We start from the raw sequence: 18158 nt of genomic DNA on the forward strand, positions 1-18158 counted from the left end.
TAACATTTTCAATTAATTTGATCACTTTTGCAACAAAAATTGAATATTTTAATCGTTCTAAATTGATCCAAGCATTACATTCATCATTGCTTGTTAAAAGGAGAACAAAAAATTACAAATACATTTCAGATTTTATACTGAAAGTTTGATACTGAAAAACTGAACCACTTTCCTGGATTTAACCATTTTAAAATAGTCTCAGTTCTATGTACTGCATAACAGCCCATATAGGTTTCAGCTGTATCTGTATACAAAATTAAAGAGCTGTAACAAACATTTAAATACAGGGGAAATACATAACACTTGACTTTTACTTGAATTGAATGATTAATACCATCCACCCCAGTCTATAATTTTCACTCTTTCTGTCAGGTACTATATCGGTACTGTATACTCGTGGCATTTCTCATTTGGCTTGAATAAACTCCTAAGGGGATAAAAGTCCCTTTGACTTTGATCCCTACAACATTCTTATAAAGCATTGTATGTAGAAACATATGATTTATTCCTAGAATTAAAAATCTAAAAAAAACAAAAAACATTTAAGGACGTCTTGTCTTAGTAGTTTGTATTGACGTAGGTGTGTAGTGTAAGATCATGTTACTTCTTGACTAGTTGCCTAACCAACTGCATGGATCATTATCAACCAGGGCAGTAAGAGGGACGACTGACTTATTGTAGATCCTAATAGTTAAAATAATTAATAAAAAAGTGAACAGAGTGATTAAAACCATCTGACCTTCCAGTTTAAGTATTTAGAAGCTAATTATTTGTTCCTAGGTATTTGTTTTAGATGGAATAAACTGCTGTCTTATCCATTCACCAAATTAGATTGGTGCACATCAGATCAGTCTGAAAGTTTTAATTCTGATTATTCAGAATGAGTGGGCGCGGTTCAGGGGAAAAGGGAGAGAAGGGAATAAATGGGATCTTGGCGTGTCAGGAGAGTTACGCCTGTGGCGGTACCGACCAGGCCGCTTACGAGTGTGACGAGTGCGGCAGCCTGCAGTGCGCCCGCTGCGAACTCGAACTGCACCGTCAAGACCGCATGCGCAATCATGACCGGGTTCGGATCTCGGAGGGTCACGTCCCGTTCTGTGACCCGTGTAAAGGAGACGGAGGTCCAGGTAACGGAGCCCGGCACAGAGCCGTGGTGCGCTGTCAGGGCTGTAAGGTCAACCTGTGCCTGGACTGCCAGAAGCGTACCCACAGTGGCGTGAGCAAGAAAAAGCATCCCATCACTGCCTATCCACCATGCAAACTCGTAGAGAAGAACATGAACTCTGGGTTTGGAGAAGCGGATGATGTGCAGGCACAGCTGGAGAAGGTCTGCAGCTTCCTTCTGGTGGACGAGAAAGAGGAAATGCAGGTACGAGTTCAAAGATTCGTACACCGATCAGCCATAACATTAAAACCACCTCCTTGTTTCTACACTCACTGTCCATGTTATCAGCTCCACTTACCATATAGAAGCACTTTGTAGTTCTACAATTACTGACTGTAGTCCATCTGTTTCTCTACATGCTTTGTTAACCTGCTTTCACCCTGTTCTTCAATGGTCAGGACCACCACAGAGCAGGTATTATTTAGGTGGTGGATCATTCTCAGCACTGCAGTGACACTGACATGGTGGTGGTGTGTTAGTGTGTGTTGTGCTGGTATGAGTGGATCAAACACAGCAGCGCTGCTGGAGTTTTTAAATACCATGTCCACTCATTGTCCACTCTATTAGACGCTCCTACCTAGTCGGTCCACCTTGTAGATGTAAAGTCAGAGACGATCGCTCATCTATTGCTGCTGTTTGAGTCGCTCATCTTCTAGACCTTCATCAGTGGTCACAGGACGCTGCCCACGGGGCGCTGTTGGCTGGATATTTTTGGTTGGTGGACTATTCTCAGTCCAGCAGTGACAGTGAGGTGTTTAAAAACTCCAGCAGTGCTGCTGTGTCTGATCCACTCATACCAGCACAACACACACTAACACACCACCACCATGTCAGTGTCACTGCAGTGCTGAGAATGATCCACCACCTAAATAATACCTGCTCTGTGGGGGTCCTGACCATTGAAGAACAGGGTGAACGGGGGCTAACAAAGCATGCAGAGAAGCAGCTGGACTACAGTCAGTAATTGTAGAACTACAAAGTGCTTCTATATGGTAAGTGGAGCTGATAAAATGGACGGTGAGAAACAAGGAGGTGATTTTAATGTTATGGCTGATCGGTGTATATTGTCTTTAACTATGTAGTGTATATTATGAGTGTCTGTAAAGAACATCTTAAACAGGTGATATAAACATTTGTATATAAAAGTAGCATCCAGAAAAAAAACTAGTCCCAAAATTGCCAGGATTTTAGGTTTTCCCCTTATACAGTGCATAATATCATCAAAAAATCAGGACATTTGGAGATATCTGTGTGTAATGGACAGGGCTGAAAACCACCACTGAAAGTTGTCCCAGGTTTTTAAAGACAGAGTCTGTGATGGTGTTGGGTGGGGGTATTAGTGCCCATGTAAAGGGGACAATCTGGGCCATTGTATAACAAAAGTCCATGCTTATTTCAAAATGTCAACGCACAGTGGCTCGGTGGGTAGCACTCGCCTCACAGTAAGAAGGTCTTGGGTTCGATTCCCAGTGGAGTGGTCCGGGTCCTTTCTGTGTGGAGTTTGCATGTTCTCCCCGTGTCTGTGTGGGTTTGCCTTTCCTCCGGGAGCTCCGGTTTCCTCCTACAGTACAAAAACGTGCAAGCGAGGTGAATTGGAGATACAAAATTGTCCATGACTGTGACATGTTACAACAGTATGTCTATGCAATCAGAGAGTGCAGGTGCTACACTGGCCTTCCTGCAGCCCAGACATGTTTCCTATTGAAAATCTGCAAGATGAATAACACACTCGGGCTGTGCTATCGGCTGGCCGGGTGTCTATACAGACATGATTGGGTCTCTGATGAGTGGAGATAACCAAAGCCCTGCGCCCAGTGGAAACAAGCCTACTGCGACCCTGACCAGGACCAGGGGGTTGATGTTACGTGAGGGTGTGGTAAATATATGTGCAGTCCACATTAGCTAGACCGGATCATTAAAAGTCTAAATAGCTTTTTGGAGCTGTTCAGTCTCATGCTACAATGGTAAAAAGAACAGGGTATTGTTTGTTTGGTCTACCGAGCTCACTCTTCTGATGTACATGCGTGTTACAGTTTTATTCTGTATGTCTTGACCCCTCCATCGTGGTTTGACCTGTGAACAGGTAACCGACGCAGACGACTTCGTGAGCCGACTGGGCTGCGTCACGGACGAGCTTCTGAAGGTGGTGTCCATCTTCGGTAACACGGGGGAAGGCAAATCCCACACCCTCAACCACACGTTCTTCAGGGGCCGGGAGGTGTTCAAGACGTCGCCCACGCAGGAATCCTGCACCGTCGGGGTGTGGGCAGCGCTGGACCCGCTCCATAAAGTGGTGGTGGTGGACACGGAGGGACTTCTGGGAGCCGGAACCAACCAGGGCCAGAGAATCCGTCTCCTGCTGAAGGTCCTGGCTGTGTCCGATCTGGTGATTTACCGGACGCACGCCGACCGCCTGCACGACGATCTGTTTAAGTTTCTGGGAGACGCTTCGGATGCCTATTTAAAGCATTTCACCAAGGAGCTGAAAGCCACCACGGCTCGGTGTGGTTTGGACGTGCCGCTTTCCACCCTGGGCCCGGCCGTTATTATCTTTCATGAAACCGTCCACACCAAATTGCTCGGGTCAGGTCAGTGCATTTATAGTTGTTTTATATATATATATACAGTGCCTTGCAAAAGTATTCAGCCCCCTTGAACTTTTCAACCTTTTGCCACATTTCAGGCTTCAAACATAACGATATGAAATTGTAATTTTTTGTGAAGAATCAACAACAAGTGGGACACAATCGTGAAGTGGAACGAAATTTATTGGATATTTTAAACTTTTTTTAGAAATAAAAAACTGAAAAGTGGGGCGTGCAATATTATTCAGCCCCCTTGCGTTAATACTTTGTAGCGCCACCTTTTGCTGCGATTACAGCTGCAAGTCGCTTGGGGTATGTCTCTAATAGTTTTGCACATCGAGAGACAGAAATTTTTGCCCATTCTTCCTTGCAAAACAGCTCGAGCTCAGTGAGGTTGGATGGAGAGCGTTTGTGAACAGCAGTTTTCAGCTCTTTCCACAGATTCTCGATGGGATTCAGGTCTGGACTTTGACTTGGCCATTCTAACACCTGGATACGTTTATTTGTGAACCATTCCATTGTAGATTTTGCTTTATGTTTTGGATCATTGTCTTGTTGGAAGATAAATCTCCGTCCCAGTCTCAGGTCTTTTGCAGACTGCAACAGGTTTTCTTCCAGAATGGTCCTGTATTTGGCTCCATCCATCTTCCCATCAATTTTAACCATCTTCCCTGTCCCTGCTGAAGAAAAGCAGGCCCAAACCATGATGCTGCCACCACCATGTTTGACAGTGGGGATGGTGTGTTCAGGGTGATGAACTGTGTTGCTTTTACGCCAAACATAACGTTTTGCATTGTGGCCAAAAAGTTCGATTTTGGTTTCATCTGACCAGAGCACCTTCTTCCACATGTTTGGTGTGTCTCCCAGGTGACTTTTTATGGATATCTTTGAGAAATGACTTTCTTCTTGCCACTCTTCCATAAAGGCCAGATTTGTGCAGTGTACGACTGATTGTGTCCTATGGACAGAGTCTCCCACCTCAGCTGTAGATCTCTGCAGTTCATTCAGAGTGATCATGGGCCTCTTGGCTGCATCTCTGATCAGTCTTCTCCTTGTTTGAGCTGAAAGTTTAGAGGGACGGCCGGGTCTTGGTAGATTTGCAGTGGTCTGATACTCCTTCCATTTCAATATGATCGCTTGCACAGTGCTCCTTGAGATGTTTAAAGCTTGGGAAATCTTTTTGTATCCAAATCCGGCTTTAAACTTCTCCACAACAGTATCTCGGACCTGCCTGGTGTGTTCCTTGGTCTTCATGATGCTCTCTGCGCTTTAAACAGAACTCTGAGACTGTCACAGAGCAGGTGCATTTATACGGAGACTTGATTACACACAGGTGGATTCTATTTATCACCATCAGTCATTTAGGTCAACATTGGATCATTCAGAGATCCTCACTGAACTTCTGGAGTGAGTTTGCTGCACTGAAAGTAAAGGGGCTGAATAATATTGCACGCCCCACTTTTTAGTTTTTTATTTTTAAAAAAAGTTTAAAATATCCAATAAATTTCGTTCTACTTCACGATTGTGTCCCACTTGTTGTTGATTCTTCACAAAAAATTACAATTTCATATCGTTATGTTTGAAGCCTGAAATGTGGCAAAAGGTTGAAAAGTTCAAGGGGGCTGAATACTTTTGCAAGGCACTGTAAAACCACCTCCTTGATTTTACACTCACTGTCCATTTTATCAGCTCCACTTACCATATAGAAGCACTTTGTAGTCCTACAATTACTGACTGTAGTCCATATGTTTCTCTGCATGCTTTGTTAGCCCCCTTTCATGCTGTTCTTCGATGGTCAGGACTCTCACAGGAGTGTGTTAGTGTTAGTGTGTGTTGTGCTGGTATGAGTGGATCAGACACAGCAGTGCTGCTGGAGTTTTTAAACACCTCACTGTCGCTGCTGGACTGAGAATAGTCCACCAACCAAAAATATCCAGCCAACAGCGCCCCGTGGGCAGCGTCCTGTGACCGCTGATGAAGGTCTAGAAGATGACCGACTCAAACAGCAGCAATAGATGAGCGATCGTCTCTGACTTTACATCTACAAGGTGGACCGACTAGGTAGGAGTGTCTAATAGAGTGGACAGTGAGCGGACACGGTGTTTAAAAACTCCAGCAGCGCTGCTGTGTCTGATCCACTCATACCAGCACAACACACACTAACACACCACCACCATGTCAGTGTCACTGCAGTGCTGAGAATGATCCACCACCTAAATAATACCTGCTCTGTGGTGGTCCTGTGGTGGTCCTGACCATTGAAGAACAGGGTGAAAGCAGGCTAAAAAAGCATGTAGAGAAACAGATGGACTACAGTCAGTAATTGTAGAACTACAAAGTGCTTCTATATGGTAAGTGGAGCTGATAAAATGGACAGTAAGTGTAGAAACAAGGAGGTGGTGCATATTTCATTCATTATATGTCCTGATTTTCAGAAAACAATAAAGTAAAATGTTTAAAATTAGTATATATTTACTTTCTTGGACAAAGAAGTGTGTGTGCCAGGAGAAATAATAATAAAAAATGATCAATGATCCTAATACTGCGATTTTTTTTGTCGTTTAAAGAATTGTTTTAGAACTTGCACTCATTTCAGTCTTAATATTTTCGTGGTTACTGTGTTTCCTGGGCTTGCAGATAAACCATCGGAATCAGCCGAGCGTCTGCTACAGGAGCGCTTCCGGAAGCTCGGACTCTTCCCAGAGGCGTTCAGCTCCATCCAGTACCGCGGCACGCGCACGTACAACCCGCCTACCGACTTCAGCGGCCTGCTGCGTACCGTGGAGCTGCAGCTGGAGAACAGCACCACGCGTTCGCCACGTTCTGCCAGCGTCGTCTACAAAGCTCTGAATGTAAGCACGCTACTGTCCTTACAAAGGTCCATACAGCAGGTCCAAGGCATAATGAATTACAACCACACTCATTTTTCCACCTCAGCTGCTATACTGGTCAGGGTTTTACCCTGGAAACACTAAGCACAAGGCAGGTACACCGTGGACAGGGTCCCTGCCTTAGACATAGCCAAACATGTCTGTTGTAGATGCCCTTCCGGCCAATAGCCTGCTAGGATTCGAACCTGGTCAGTTCTCAGCCACAGGGTCTTTCCGAAAACCTAGCGCTCTCTCTTTACGTAGACACACTTTACGTCATCCTACACTCCTGAGAAGAGGGCGTGTCTAAATTCTTAGATACTGTAAAATGCTCCTACTGAGGCGCCTTAATTCTGAGTGATGATCTGACTGAATGACGAGGGAGCGTCCGACGCTTCCTCAGCGCTGAAGGCAATCCCAGCATTCAGTGCGGCACGACTTTCCTCACAAAAAACGACAAATGTGCTGGACGAATGAAATGCGGAGCAACCAACGGAGTTCTTTTCAAATGTAATAAATTCTCATTGATGTTTAATCTGTATAAAGGTGTAACTATACGAGTGTCGTTTATCTGTAAATTCAGGCTCGTCAGGGACGGTTTAACCGTTTTCTGTACACGGAGGGAGACGGTAGCTGGCGTGCTAGCGGGTTGTGCCACCTCGGCCCGTCGGTTTGAACGTCCCGAGTGCGTAGTGCGTCTAAATAATCTGTATCATGAGTTCAATGTCTTATTAGAATCCTCTCTACTGAGGCAGCTGATCAGGTAGGTAATAGGCAGCAAGGTTCGATTCCTTGGAGGTGGAAGCCGTCTGGGTCCTTTCTGTGTGGAGTTTGCATGTTCTCCCCCTGTGGCTGGCTGCATGGGTTTCCTCCCACAGTTCTTGTGTAACGAGTAACTACAATTAAATTTTCTGTGTTTTGCAGACGCTCTTATTCAGAGCGACTCACAGATGAGCTTTCACAGTAAACATTTCCTACTCAATAACATGTTTTATTGTGTAGGAAATGGGGGGGGGGGGGGGGGGGGGGGTAAGAGCGTTAGTAAGTACGTTAGTTCTCAGCTTAAGTGCGTAATAAAGAGGTGTGTTTTGAATCGTCTTTTGAAGACAGTGAGAGACTCAGATGATCGCCAGTAGTCACATTCAAATACTTTAAGAATACTGCAACAGTGGAATCATACTGAAAAGTGGCAGATTAATCCTAATATTTATTTACTTATTAGGATTTTAACGTCATGTTTTACACACTTTGGTTACATTCGTGACAGAAACGGTAGTTACTGGTTACACAAGATTCATCAGTTCAAGTTTAATGTCAAACACAGTCATGGACAATTTAGTATCTCCGATTCACCTCACTTGCACGTCTTTGGACCACGCAGACCACGCTGGAGAACATGCAAAATCCACGCAGAAAGGAACCGGACCGCTCCACCTTGGAATCATACCCAGGACCTTCTTACATTTACATTTACATTACATCGGCATTTAGCAGACGCTTTTTACAGTCTGCTCAAGGGCCCAACAGTGGCAACCTGGTAGTAGTAAGGCTTGAACCGGCAACTTTCTGATTACTGGACCAGTACCTTAACCACTAGTCTTGCTGTAAGGTGACAGTGCTACCCACCGTGTCACTGTATTAATCCTAATAAAATAAATACATGTACTGTTTAGTTCATTGTGGGGGCTTGATGTACTGACTGTAATGTGGACGAGGCTCAGATCGGATTAATCAGACCCTCGTCTCTTCTCAGGCGCTGAGTGAGCGTTTCAGTGGAGAAATCCCTGACGAGCACCTCTCCAGTAACTCCTTCTTTCCTGATGAGTACTTCACCTGTTCTAGTATCTGTCTCAGCTGTGGGTGAGTCTTCACACGCTGCACAGGTAAAAGATCTGACGTTCTGTTCTCCTCGCTGAGCCTAAAGCCTGTATGTCTGACTTTCAGCTCGGGCTGTAAGAACAGCATGAACCACCTGAGAGAGGGCGTCTGCCACGAGGCCGAGCACCGGTGCCGCTACTCCGCCCCGTATGACAACCGCATCTATACATGCAAGGTGACTCCTGATCCCTCAGCCCTCAACGTTTTATACGTACATGGTCAGCGATTTTTCCTAATACCTGGTTCTTCATGTGACCTCACAGGCGTGTTATGAGAGTGGGAAGGAGGTCATTGTGGTTCCCAAGACGACAGCATCCTCCGACTCCCCCTGGTTTGGACTGGCTATTTACGCCTGGTCTGGGTAAGTCCTGTCTGCTACTGAACACTAGTTATTGACTAGTTATTCAAACTGACCTCCAGGAACGTTTAAGCAAAGATTTTGAAGTTGTCATCAGAAAAAGTTCAGCTCAGGCTTTCGTCCTTTTCCTTTACATACTGAAATTCCTTTGGATTCCTTGAATCGTTTAATGATATTATGCAGGTTTATGATATGTGCTGGTATGAGTGGATCAGACACAGCAGCGCTACTGGAGTTTTTAAACACCGTGTCCACTCACTGTCCACTCTATTAGACACTCCTACCTAGTCGGTCCACCTTGTAGATGTAAAGTCAGAGACGATCGCTCATCTATTGCTGCTGTTTGAGTCGGTCATCTTCTAGACCTTCTTCAGTGGTCACAGGACGCTGCCCACAGGGCGCTGTTGGCTGGATATTTTTGGTTGGTGGACTATTCTCAGTCCAGCAGTGACAGTGAGGTGTTTAAAAAGTCCATCAGCGCTGCTGAGTCTGATCCACTCATACCAGCACAACACACACTAACACACCACCACCATGTCAGTGTCACTGCAGTGCTGAGAATGATCCACCACCTAAATAATACCTGCTCTGTGGTGGTCCTGTGGGGGTCCTGACCATTGAAGAACAGCATGAAAAGGGGCTAACAAAGCATGCAGAGAAACAGATGGACTACAGTCAGTAATTGTAGAACTACAAAGTGCTTCTATATGGTAAGTGGAGCTGATAAAATGGACAGTGAGTGTAGAAACAAGGAGGTGGTCATAATGTTATGCCTAATCGGTGTATAATAGTGTGTATGAGGTGGAGGCTGTATGTTACATCTTGTTGTAGCCTAGTGGTTAAGGTACTGGACTAGTAATCAGGTCACTGGTTTAAGCCCCACCACTGCTAGGTTACCACTGCTTGGACTGTATACTGTCACAGTACTGTACGTCGCTTTGGATAAAAGCGTCTGCTAAATGCCGTAAATGTAAATGGTAAAAATGACAGATAAAATGTGGGTCGCTTCAAAACCCTGATCTAAAGGGGGAAATTAATTTAATGTATTTATTTTTGCAGGTATGTGATTGAGTGCCCAAACTGCTCAGTTATCTACAGAAGCAGGCAGTACTGGTACGGAAACCAGGACCCTGTGGACACAGTGGTCCGTACGGAGATCCATCATGTCTGGCCGGGGGTGAGAAATCCTTTTATTATATTATACATATTACATTTTAGGCTTATTATCCACATAAAACCTTTCAGGTTTTGAGGTACAGACCTCATCTATGATTTTCATTAGTAAAGGAGACCACCGTTGACCAGATATTCAGGTTGAAGACATTCACACTAACACTAGTCGCTTGAAGATTCCTTTATTGTGTTTTATTTTTCCAGACGAACGGATTCTCGAAGGATAATAACAACGCTGCTCAGAGGCTGCTGGACGGGGTGAACTTCATGGCTCAGTCAGTGTCAGAGCTGAGCGTTAAGCCTGCCAAAGCCATCACATCCTGGCTCACAGACCAGATCGCTCCTGCCTACTGGAAACCCAACTCGCTCATCATGGTAAGTGCCACGTACAGAGTTTCACGTGTCCGATCTGGACTGGAGTACTCGATAGTAAAAATAGTTCATTTAAGATGTATTTCTACATTGTACGCAGAATTAAAAGTATAAAAAGGTCTAGTGGAACGTTTGCCTCGGTCGATCTACAACTGTGCAGTTATGATAATTAATGATTATTAACACGTGACCACAGTGTCTTGCCAAAAATCTTGTGTTGACCCCCATGCACATGATGAACCTGATCTTGATTTAGTGTTTGTTCAGTGTTGTAGTTGTGACAGTATACAGTCTAATAATTGAGGGTTAAGGGCCTTGCTGAAGGGGCCCAACAGTGGCAACCTGGCAGTGGTGTGGCTTAAACCAGCAACCTTCTGATTACAAGTCCAGTACCTTAACGGCTAAGCTACAACTGCATAGTTACAGAGACGTGCTTATAATATAACGGGACACCTGCGCCATTAAGCGGCAACCGTTGACATCCTAGTCATTGCAACTAACTTTGACCTTTGCTAAGAAGCCGTGTCACGTTTACGTTTTAGCGGCAAAAGAACGCAGGGTAACATCAGTAGCGTAAACAATAATAAATAGAATTTAAATCTCTCGCAATCCAATGCAAAAGCATCGTCTGTAAGTAGTAGACGTTTATATTACCGTAATTCCGTAATTAAATACGGTTGTTACCGTTACTAGCTATGTGCATGTACTGTAGTATGTTTTTTATTGTTTGTATTTTGTAGTTTTACTCCATTCTGATGCACACAGTGTATCCACACAGCTGGTAGGCAAATAAAACCGACCTAACTGTATTTTGGGGGAGGGAGTCTGTCTGTCTAGCTGTCTGTCTAGCTGAGAAAGGGGGAAAAACTCTTAGTGAGGGCAGAACAATTCTCTCAAAATACACTGTAAAATCCTACATAAACTGCATCTCCCACAATGCATGCCGAATTTGTGACCTGCAAAGTGACGCATCCCGCCACTAGATGATGTCGAGAAATATTTACAAATAATCCCAAAATGCACAAGAAGAGAAAATTGAAGCAGAACGAGAAAATTTAATGAGCGATGAGAAAGTGAAAACAAGTTTGTGCTTCAAAAAGAGAAACCGGTACGTTTCTTGTGTTAAGAGGCCGTGTCTGTGGTAAAGGAGGACAATATAAATGTAGATATACGTTATAAATATACAGGATAAATTTGGCAGAATTTAGTCTCCAAGAAAAACAACAAATTGTCCAATAATTAAAAGGCGACTGCAATCACAGCAGGATACGTTACAATCGGCCCTTTGAGGGCCACCGTAATGCAGACGTGGCCCTCAGTGAAAATGAGTTTGACACCCCTGCTCTATACACATAAATAATCATGTATTACTTATTTAACTGTGGTGCTGCAGAACTGCAGTACATGCGGCGAGACCTTCAACGATAGTGACTCGAAGCATCACTGCCGGGCCTGTGGAGAAGGCTTCTGTGACGGCTGTTCCTCCAAAACCAGGCCTGTACCGGAGAGAGGCTGGGGACTCACACCCGTCCGAGTCTGCGACGCCTGCTTTCAGAACCGAGGAATTTCTGAAGGTAAGCGAACACTAACAGCGGTGTGGTAAAACGGGTGAGTGTGGATATGAGACGAATCTGCATTTGTGTGGAATAAGAGTCAGATCCAGTGTTACAGCTCCACACGTATCTGTGTCTATCTGGATTTTCCTCACTGTTTCACTTTTAAACTTGTGTTACAGCTCGAGCTTCTGAGAAATTGTGAGAATCGGCTTCTCCGAGAGTCTAAAACGCCTATCGTTAATTAAAGCTTAAATTTTCAGCGATTTTTCAGATTACGAGGCCAGTATCTTAACCATTAAGCCATCACTGTCCACATACTGCATGTTTTTGGAGGATGGCAGGAACTCTAAGTACCTGAACGAAACCGTGGGATATTTTTGCCCCATACCCAGAGTGTCAGAACCCACCACGACCCTAATCAGGCCGGTGGTTTTACAAGCTTTTTAAATAAATGAGAGTTAATTGTAGTATTTGCGCAAGCTCAGCTACCACTTGGATCCAGGGTTCGAATCCCCAGCGATGTTCTCAGCCGCTTGAGCTTCTCCATACAGACATGATTGGCTATTTTTGGTTTGGAGGTGGGATTAGTGATTCACGGAAGCCGGACCCACCACGACCCTGACCAGGATGAAGCATTGATGATGTAGTTCTTTCCTTTGTAACAAACATTCTGTCTTGCAGAGCTGCTGGACGCTGCTCTCGAGGAGGACGAGAGCGGGACGCTGATAGCCAGGAAAGTAGGAGAAGCCGTACAGAACACGTTAGGAGCCGTAGCCACCGCCATAGACATCCCACTGGGTTTGTATCATACTGTCTCTCCTCATGTACAGTGTATGGCCAAAAGTATGTGGACACCTGACCATGAGCTTGTTGGACGGTCCATTCCAAAACCACAGGCATGAACATGAAGTTGGTTTCTTTTTGTTTACTCTACTGGGAAAACTTTCCACATGAATTTGTGAGTGTGCCCATTTAGTCAACAGGCACTCTTCTATGTGAAGAATGTCAGACACCTACCACCATAAAACACATCCTGAATGAACGTTTTGTAAGTTCTTTGAAAGCACTTTGTAGTACTACAATTACTGACTGTAGTCCATCTGTTTCTCTACATGCTTTGTTAGCCCCCTTTCATGCTGGTCTTTAAATGGTCAGGACCCCCACAGGACCATTACAGAGCAGGTATTATTTAGGTGGTGGATCATTCTCAGCACTGCAGTGACACTGACATGGTGGTGGTGTGTTAGTGTGTGTTGTGCTGGTATGAGTTTTTAAACACCGTGTCCACTCATTGTCCACTCTATTAGACACTCCTACCTAGTCGGTCCACCTTGTAGATGTAAAGTCAGAGACGATCGCTCATCTATTGCTGCTGTTTGAGTCGGTCATCTTCTAGACCTTCATCAGTGGTCACAGGACGCTGCCCACGGGGCGCTGTTGGCTGGATATTTTTGGTTGGTGGACTATTCTCAGTCCAGCAGGGACAGTGAGGTGTTTAAAAACTCAACACAACACACACTAACACACCACCACCATGTCAGTGTCACTGCAGTGCTGAGAATGATCCACCACCTAAATAATACCTGTTCTGTGGTGGTCCTGTGGGGGTCCTGACCATTGAAGAACAGCATATAAAAGGGGGCTAACAAAGCATGCAGAGAAACAGATGGACTACAGTCAGTAATTGTAGAACTACAAAGTGCTTCTATATGGTACTTGACACCCTTTCCTGCCATGAACATGGCCCAAAGGGCAAACATGGCGTTAAAAACTAAACACTAACTAACTATATGGTACTTGAAGCTGATAAAATAGACAGTGAGTGTAGAAACAAGGAGGTGGTTTTAATCTTATGACTGATCGGTGTATGCCCAAAGCATTAAAAGAAACTCTGACACAAGATAATACAGGAAAAATCATTAAATTCCTCATTAATATAAGACTGAAAACACGCTTACTTCTTCTCCCCATCAGGTTTGGTTAAGGATGCGGCTCGACCAGCCTACTGGGTTCCAGACCAGGACATTCGAACCTGCTACCAGTGCCAGCGCGAGTTCAGCGTCCGCCTCTCCATCCATCACTGCCGTGCCTGCGGACAGGGCGTGTGTGACGGCTGCTCCCCCGACCGGCGCCCCGTGCCCTCTCGAGGGTGGGACCATCCCGTCCGGGTGTGTCTGGCATGCATCCAGAAACCCGGAGAGCTCTAGCGGGACCTGACGACAGAGCACACACGCAGACGCCGACCCACCCGGGGGGTCAGGACGCCAGGAATGGTCTCACGCTGGGAGGATGAAAAGCTGCTGGTCCTGTAAAGCAATGTCAACACTCGGTCCTTTCACAAGCATGTCGTCACCTGTCTGGCTCCACTACAGTCCAGCTACAGATACAAGCATTATGTTTTATTCATTTACTCTGACAATCCGTTGTTTTTCATGCGTTGTAATCAGTCACCTGTGTGTCCATGAGGTCAAATTATAAAATTTACGTTTGTGGCATTTTAGCAGACGCTTTTATCCGAAGCGACTTACAGTTGTGACGGTAAACAATCTAAGCAATTGAGGGTTAAGGGCCTTGCTCAGAGTACCTTAACCACTAAGCTACAGCTGCCCTTGAAGCATACCTAATTTTTTTTTTAGCTTTGCACTAAAACTACAAAGCAAATGTGGCCAAAAAAATAATGAAAAATTTATTTTTAAAACATGAATAAAAAGTCCCGGACAGCTACAGTACTGCAGAGTTTAGCATTTTACGTCATGTTTACATTTACAGCATTTAGCAGACGCTTTTATGCAAGCGACTTACCTCTATTTCCTCGGCTGCTCCCGTTAGGGGTCGCTACAGCAGATCGTGATCCGCATTATCGATTTGGCACGGTTTCTACGCCGGATGCCCTTCCCGACACGACCCTCCCTATTTATCCGGGCTTGGGACCGGCACTACAGTGCACTGGTTTATGCATCCTAGCGGCCGGGTACCTACAGGACAATTCAGTGTCTCCAGTTTGCCTGGCTGCGTGTTTTTGGACTGTGGGAGGAAACCGGAGCACCCGGAGGAAACCCACGCAGACACGGGGAGAACATGCAAACTCTGAGGGAACAGAAAGGACCCGGACTGCCCCACCTGGGGATCGAATTCAGGACCTTTTTGCTGTGAGGCGACAGTGCTATCCACTTTATCCAAGCGACTTACCATTATGACTAAATACACTTTAAGCAATTGAGGCTTAAGGGCCTCGCCATAAACCAGGGCCCAAAAATAGGCAACTTAAACAAGCAATCTTTTTATTACTAGTCCAGTAATTTAACCACTGAGCTACCGCTTCAATTTTACCTCTTTAACACACCTGATTCGACTCGTCCGACATTCGTGTTTGAATTTGGTCTGTTTGAAAGAGTAAAGCTGATTTTTTTTTAAGTTCGGCAGCTCTCCAGGATCCGAAGTTAAGTCCAGTGAAAAATTAAAATGACACAATTTTCCATCTACCCCAAATGCAGTGTAACATAACACAGTAAATCAGCCACGTTGTTACAGTAATGGAGTCTGTCTCACACAAGATGTTCATACATAAATCTTGTACGTTTGCTTTAATAACATGCACATATTTATCTCATGGTAAATAAACGTGCGCGTAAAGTAAATAGAGTTTGTATTTTCTAAATAGCTCCGTTGTGAATGCAAACAACCTGTATGCTTGGGTGCCACAGTGGTAAATTACAGTAGCTCACTACTGCAGGTATCCAGGGTTTGAATCCCCAGCTGTACTATCAGCCGGTCGGGCGTCTACACATGAATCAGGATATATAAAACAGACTGTTGTTGTAGGATTTAAATGCACGACTCGATTGATTGTTTGTCAGCATTTCAACTTTTAATTTAAAAGTTCCAGAGTCCGACTATCAGACTTTATAGCTTGTCAAATAGTAAAGAATCGAGCTATTCAGCTATTCGTATATCATTACAGCCCAATTAAAATATGATTATTTTATCAGTCTTTAATTGTGAGCTAAATGAAGACGAATACATTTCCTTAGGCAGCATTATTTATATTTAAAGAACCTCATGGACCTTAATGCTTTTGGCAGTGTAGTTGTTTGAGTAAACATCACACTGATATTCTTTTATTATTTTTATCACCCTGTTTATTCTGGTGTCACTGGGAACCACTGGTCGCAGGGCAGAAATACCCAGGACAGGGTGCCAATCATGTGTGTTCATATGCCCGGCTGGCCGATGGCGGGCTCGCATAATAAACCACTGTGCCACCTGAACGTCCCACTCTGACTGTAATAGTTTTAGTTGCAACGTTAATCCTAGGAGTCTTTTATTTTACACATACAGGGGAGTGTACTTGTTTAACTCACTATATTTACATCATACGATCCTAAAACCTCATGATTCATGCAAATATTGACCAGTTCAGCTGATTCTGCATCCTTATTACAGTTACTTTTAAAACATTTGACTAAAACTGCCTTCTTTTCCCTCAATTGTTCCCTCTGAACAGGGGTTTCTGCTCTGCCCAACCATTAAATACTAGCTAAAGTAGCCGCAGCAATTTTTATAGAATATTTCAGGTTATAATGTGTCCTAAACCACATCTGCAAATCTGTAATGCTTGTAGGGGTGTGTGACATGTTCTGTGGCAATATAATTAAAACATTAGCAAAGGATTTTAAATAAAACACACTCTTTAATTTAAAGAAGCAAATATCAGATTAATGCCTTGGCTGATTAACTACATTCAGGTTAAGTGGAAAAATGTGTCCGTTTCATGTGTTAATAAATCATTTCTTCCGCCACACGTCAAAATTTATATATAGGTGTGTTTCAGACGTCATTAAATCAGTGTTGTGTGCATAAATCCAGGGAATTAATCACTGTACTGTACGTTAAGGCAGCTGTGAACTGTTACGAGGCTACTCATACACCCAAAACCTCGGTGGTAGCATTTTGGATTCTGAATAACACCAGCCATATTGGGAATGACTTATGAATTGTCCTAGAATTCTGCTCAGTACTACAATGGCACGACAGTCTGGAAGGGAGTTTGTAGGGTGTGTTCAGCCTTGCTTGCTAAAAAAAAAACTGGGCCTAAGATCATGTTTTAGGGGTTGAAATGACATGCAGGCCTTGCGTCGTCTTCCCACAGGACAATATGTTGTAATTATGAGCTTTATGTAGTAGGGATTGTGTTTTAACCCCATGATTTGTCCCTGTTAGTAAGCTTTTCTTTTAGATATATGTATTAAAAAGTTTATCTTAGACCTTTACAGAAGATACCGCCACTAATGTTGGATTTATATCACATTGTATAAAGCTCTATAGCTAAACCATACACACAATATGCCAATACAATGTATGACATGAAATTGCATTGGTAGTTTCTAAACCACATCCACAATCTGCTTGACTGTCCATTTACAGAATGATCACAATGTTAGTAATCAAGTGTCTAAGAAAATCACATTTTAGCTGTTGTCAAAGCCCCCCACATGGTGTAGGCCTTGGTACATGCCAAAAGCAGCTTGTTTAGTGAAGTGTAATATGAGTATGACTAAGAGTGACTGACTAAATGCACCTAGATGGATAACTGTCATATTTTATTCGCAGTGTATGCTGATTAAATTAAATTAAATTAAACATGAGTTTAATTTTTACTACGGTGTAGCTGTGAATCTTGTAAGCATGTCTGTGTTATTTTCCCTGCCTGAGCCAAAAACATCTGACTCACCTGAATCATAAACGAGTCCTTCCTGGGATATAAATGGGAATGTCTGAGCCAGGAGGACAGAAATACGTGCAGAACATGAACATGTCTGATCCAGCAGCAGGACTAAGACATTCTGGTGTTGTCAGGTTGGGAGGGTTCACCTGAGAACTTCCAGCAGGTGGCGCTGTAGCTCTAAGCAAATTTATTAAAGAAAGGAAGAAATAGGATTACAAAAGTAGGATGACCATAGTTTGGTTTTCAAAAAAGAGGACACTTGGCAGGATGGCAGCGTGGGCCAGACAAACATCTGCACTGGGTGGAAGGTTTGGTGGCACCATGGTAATGTGTATAGAGGTTTAAATATTTGACAAATGCATCAATAACCATCCATCTATGGTATTGAACTTAGAAAAACAGCTACTTTTCGTTTTCGTTCAATTCAGCGTTTAGCCCTAAACAATAACAACAACAAATATATTTATAAAGGCATA

At 43.9% G+C, this 18158-nt stretch overlaps 1 protein-coding gene across 1 annotated transcript; it reads left to right on the top strand.

The window, feature by feature from the left end:
• The first annotated feature begins 865 nt into the window (after nt 1–865).
• On the top strand, nt 866–17614 carry zfyve1 (zinc finger, FYVE domain containing 1). Its single transcript, XM_063002375.1, has 11 exons — nt 866–1369; nt 3249–3753; nt 6388–6602; nt 8374–8480; nt 8565–8673; nt 8762–8859; nt 9916–10033; nt 10234–10404; nt 11795–11975; nt 12639–12755; nt 13932–17614. The coding sequence occupies exons 1-11, from the start codon at nt 881–883 to the stop codon at nt 14162–14164; spliced, it is 2343 nt and encodes a 780-aa protein (XP_062858445.1). The 5' UTR covers nt 866–880; the 3' UTR covers nt 14165–17614.
• The last annotated feature ends 544 nt before the right edge of the window (nt 17615–18158 follow it).

Source organism: Trichomycterus rosablanca, chromosome 9 (genome assembly GCF_030014385.1).
Source record: "Trichomycterus rosablanca isolate fTriRos1 chromosome 9, fTriRos1.hap1, whole genome shotgun sequence".
In the NCBI taxonomy this organism is placed as follows: Eukaryota; Metazoa; Chordata; class Actinopteri; order Siluriformes; family Trichomycteridae; genus Trichomycterus; species Trichomycterus rosablanca.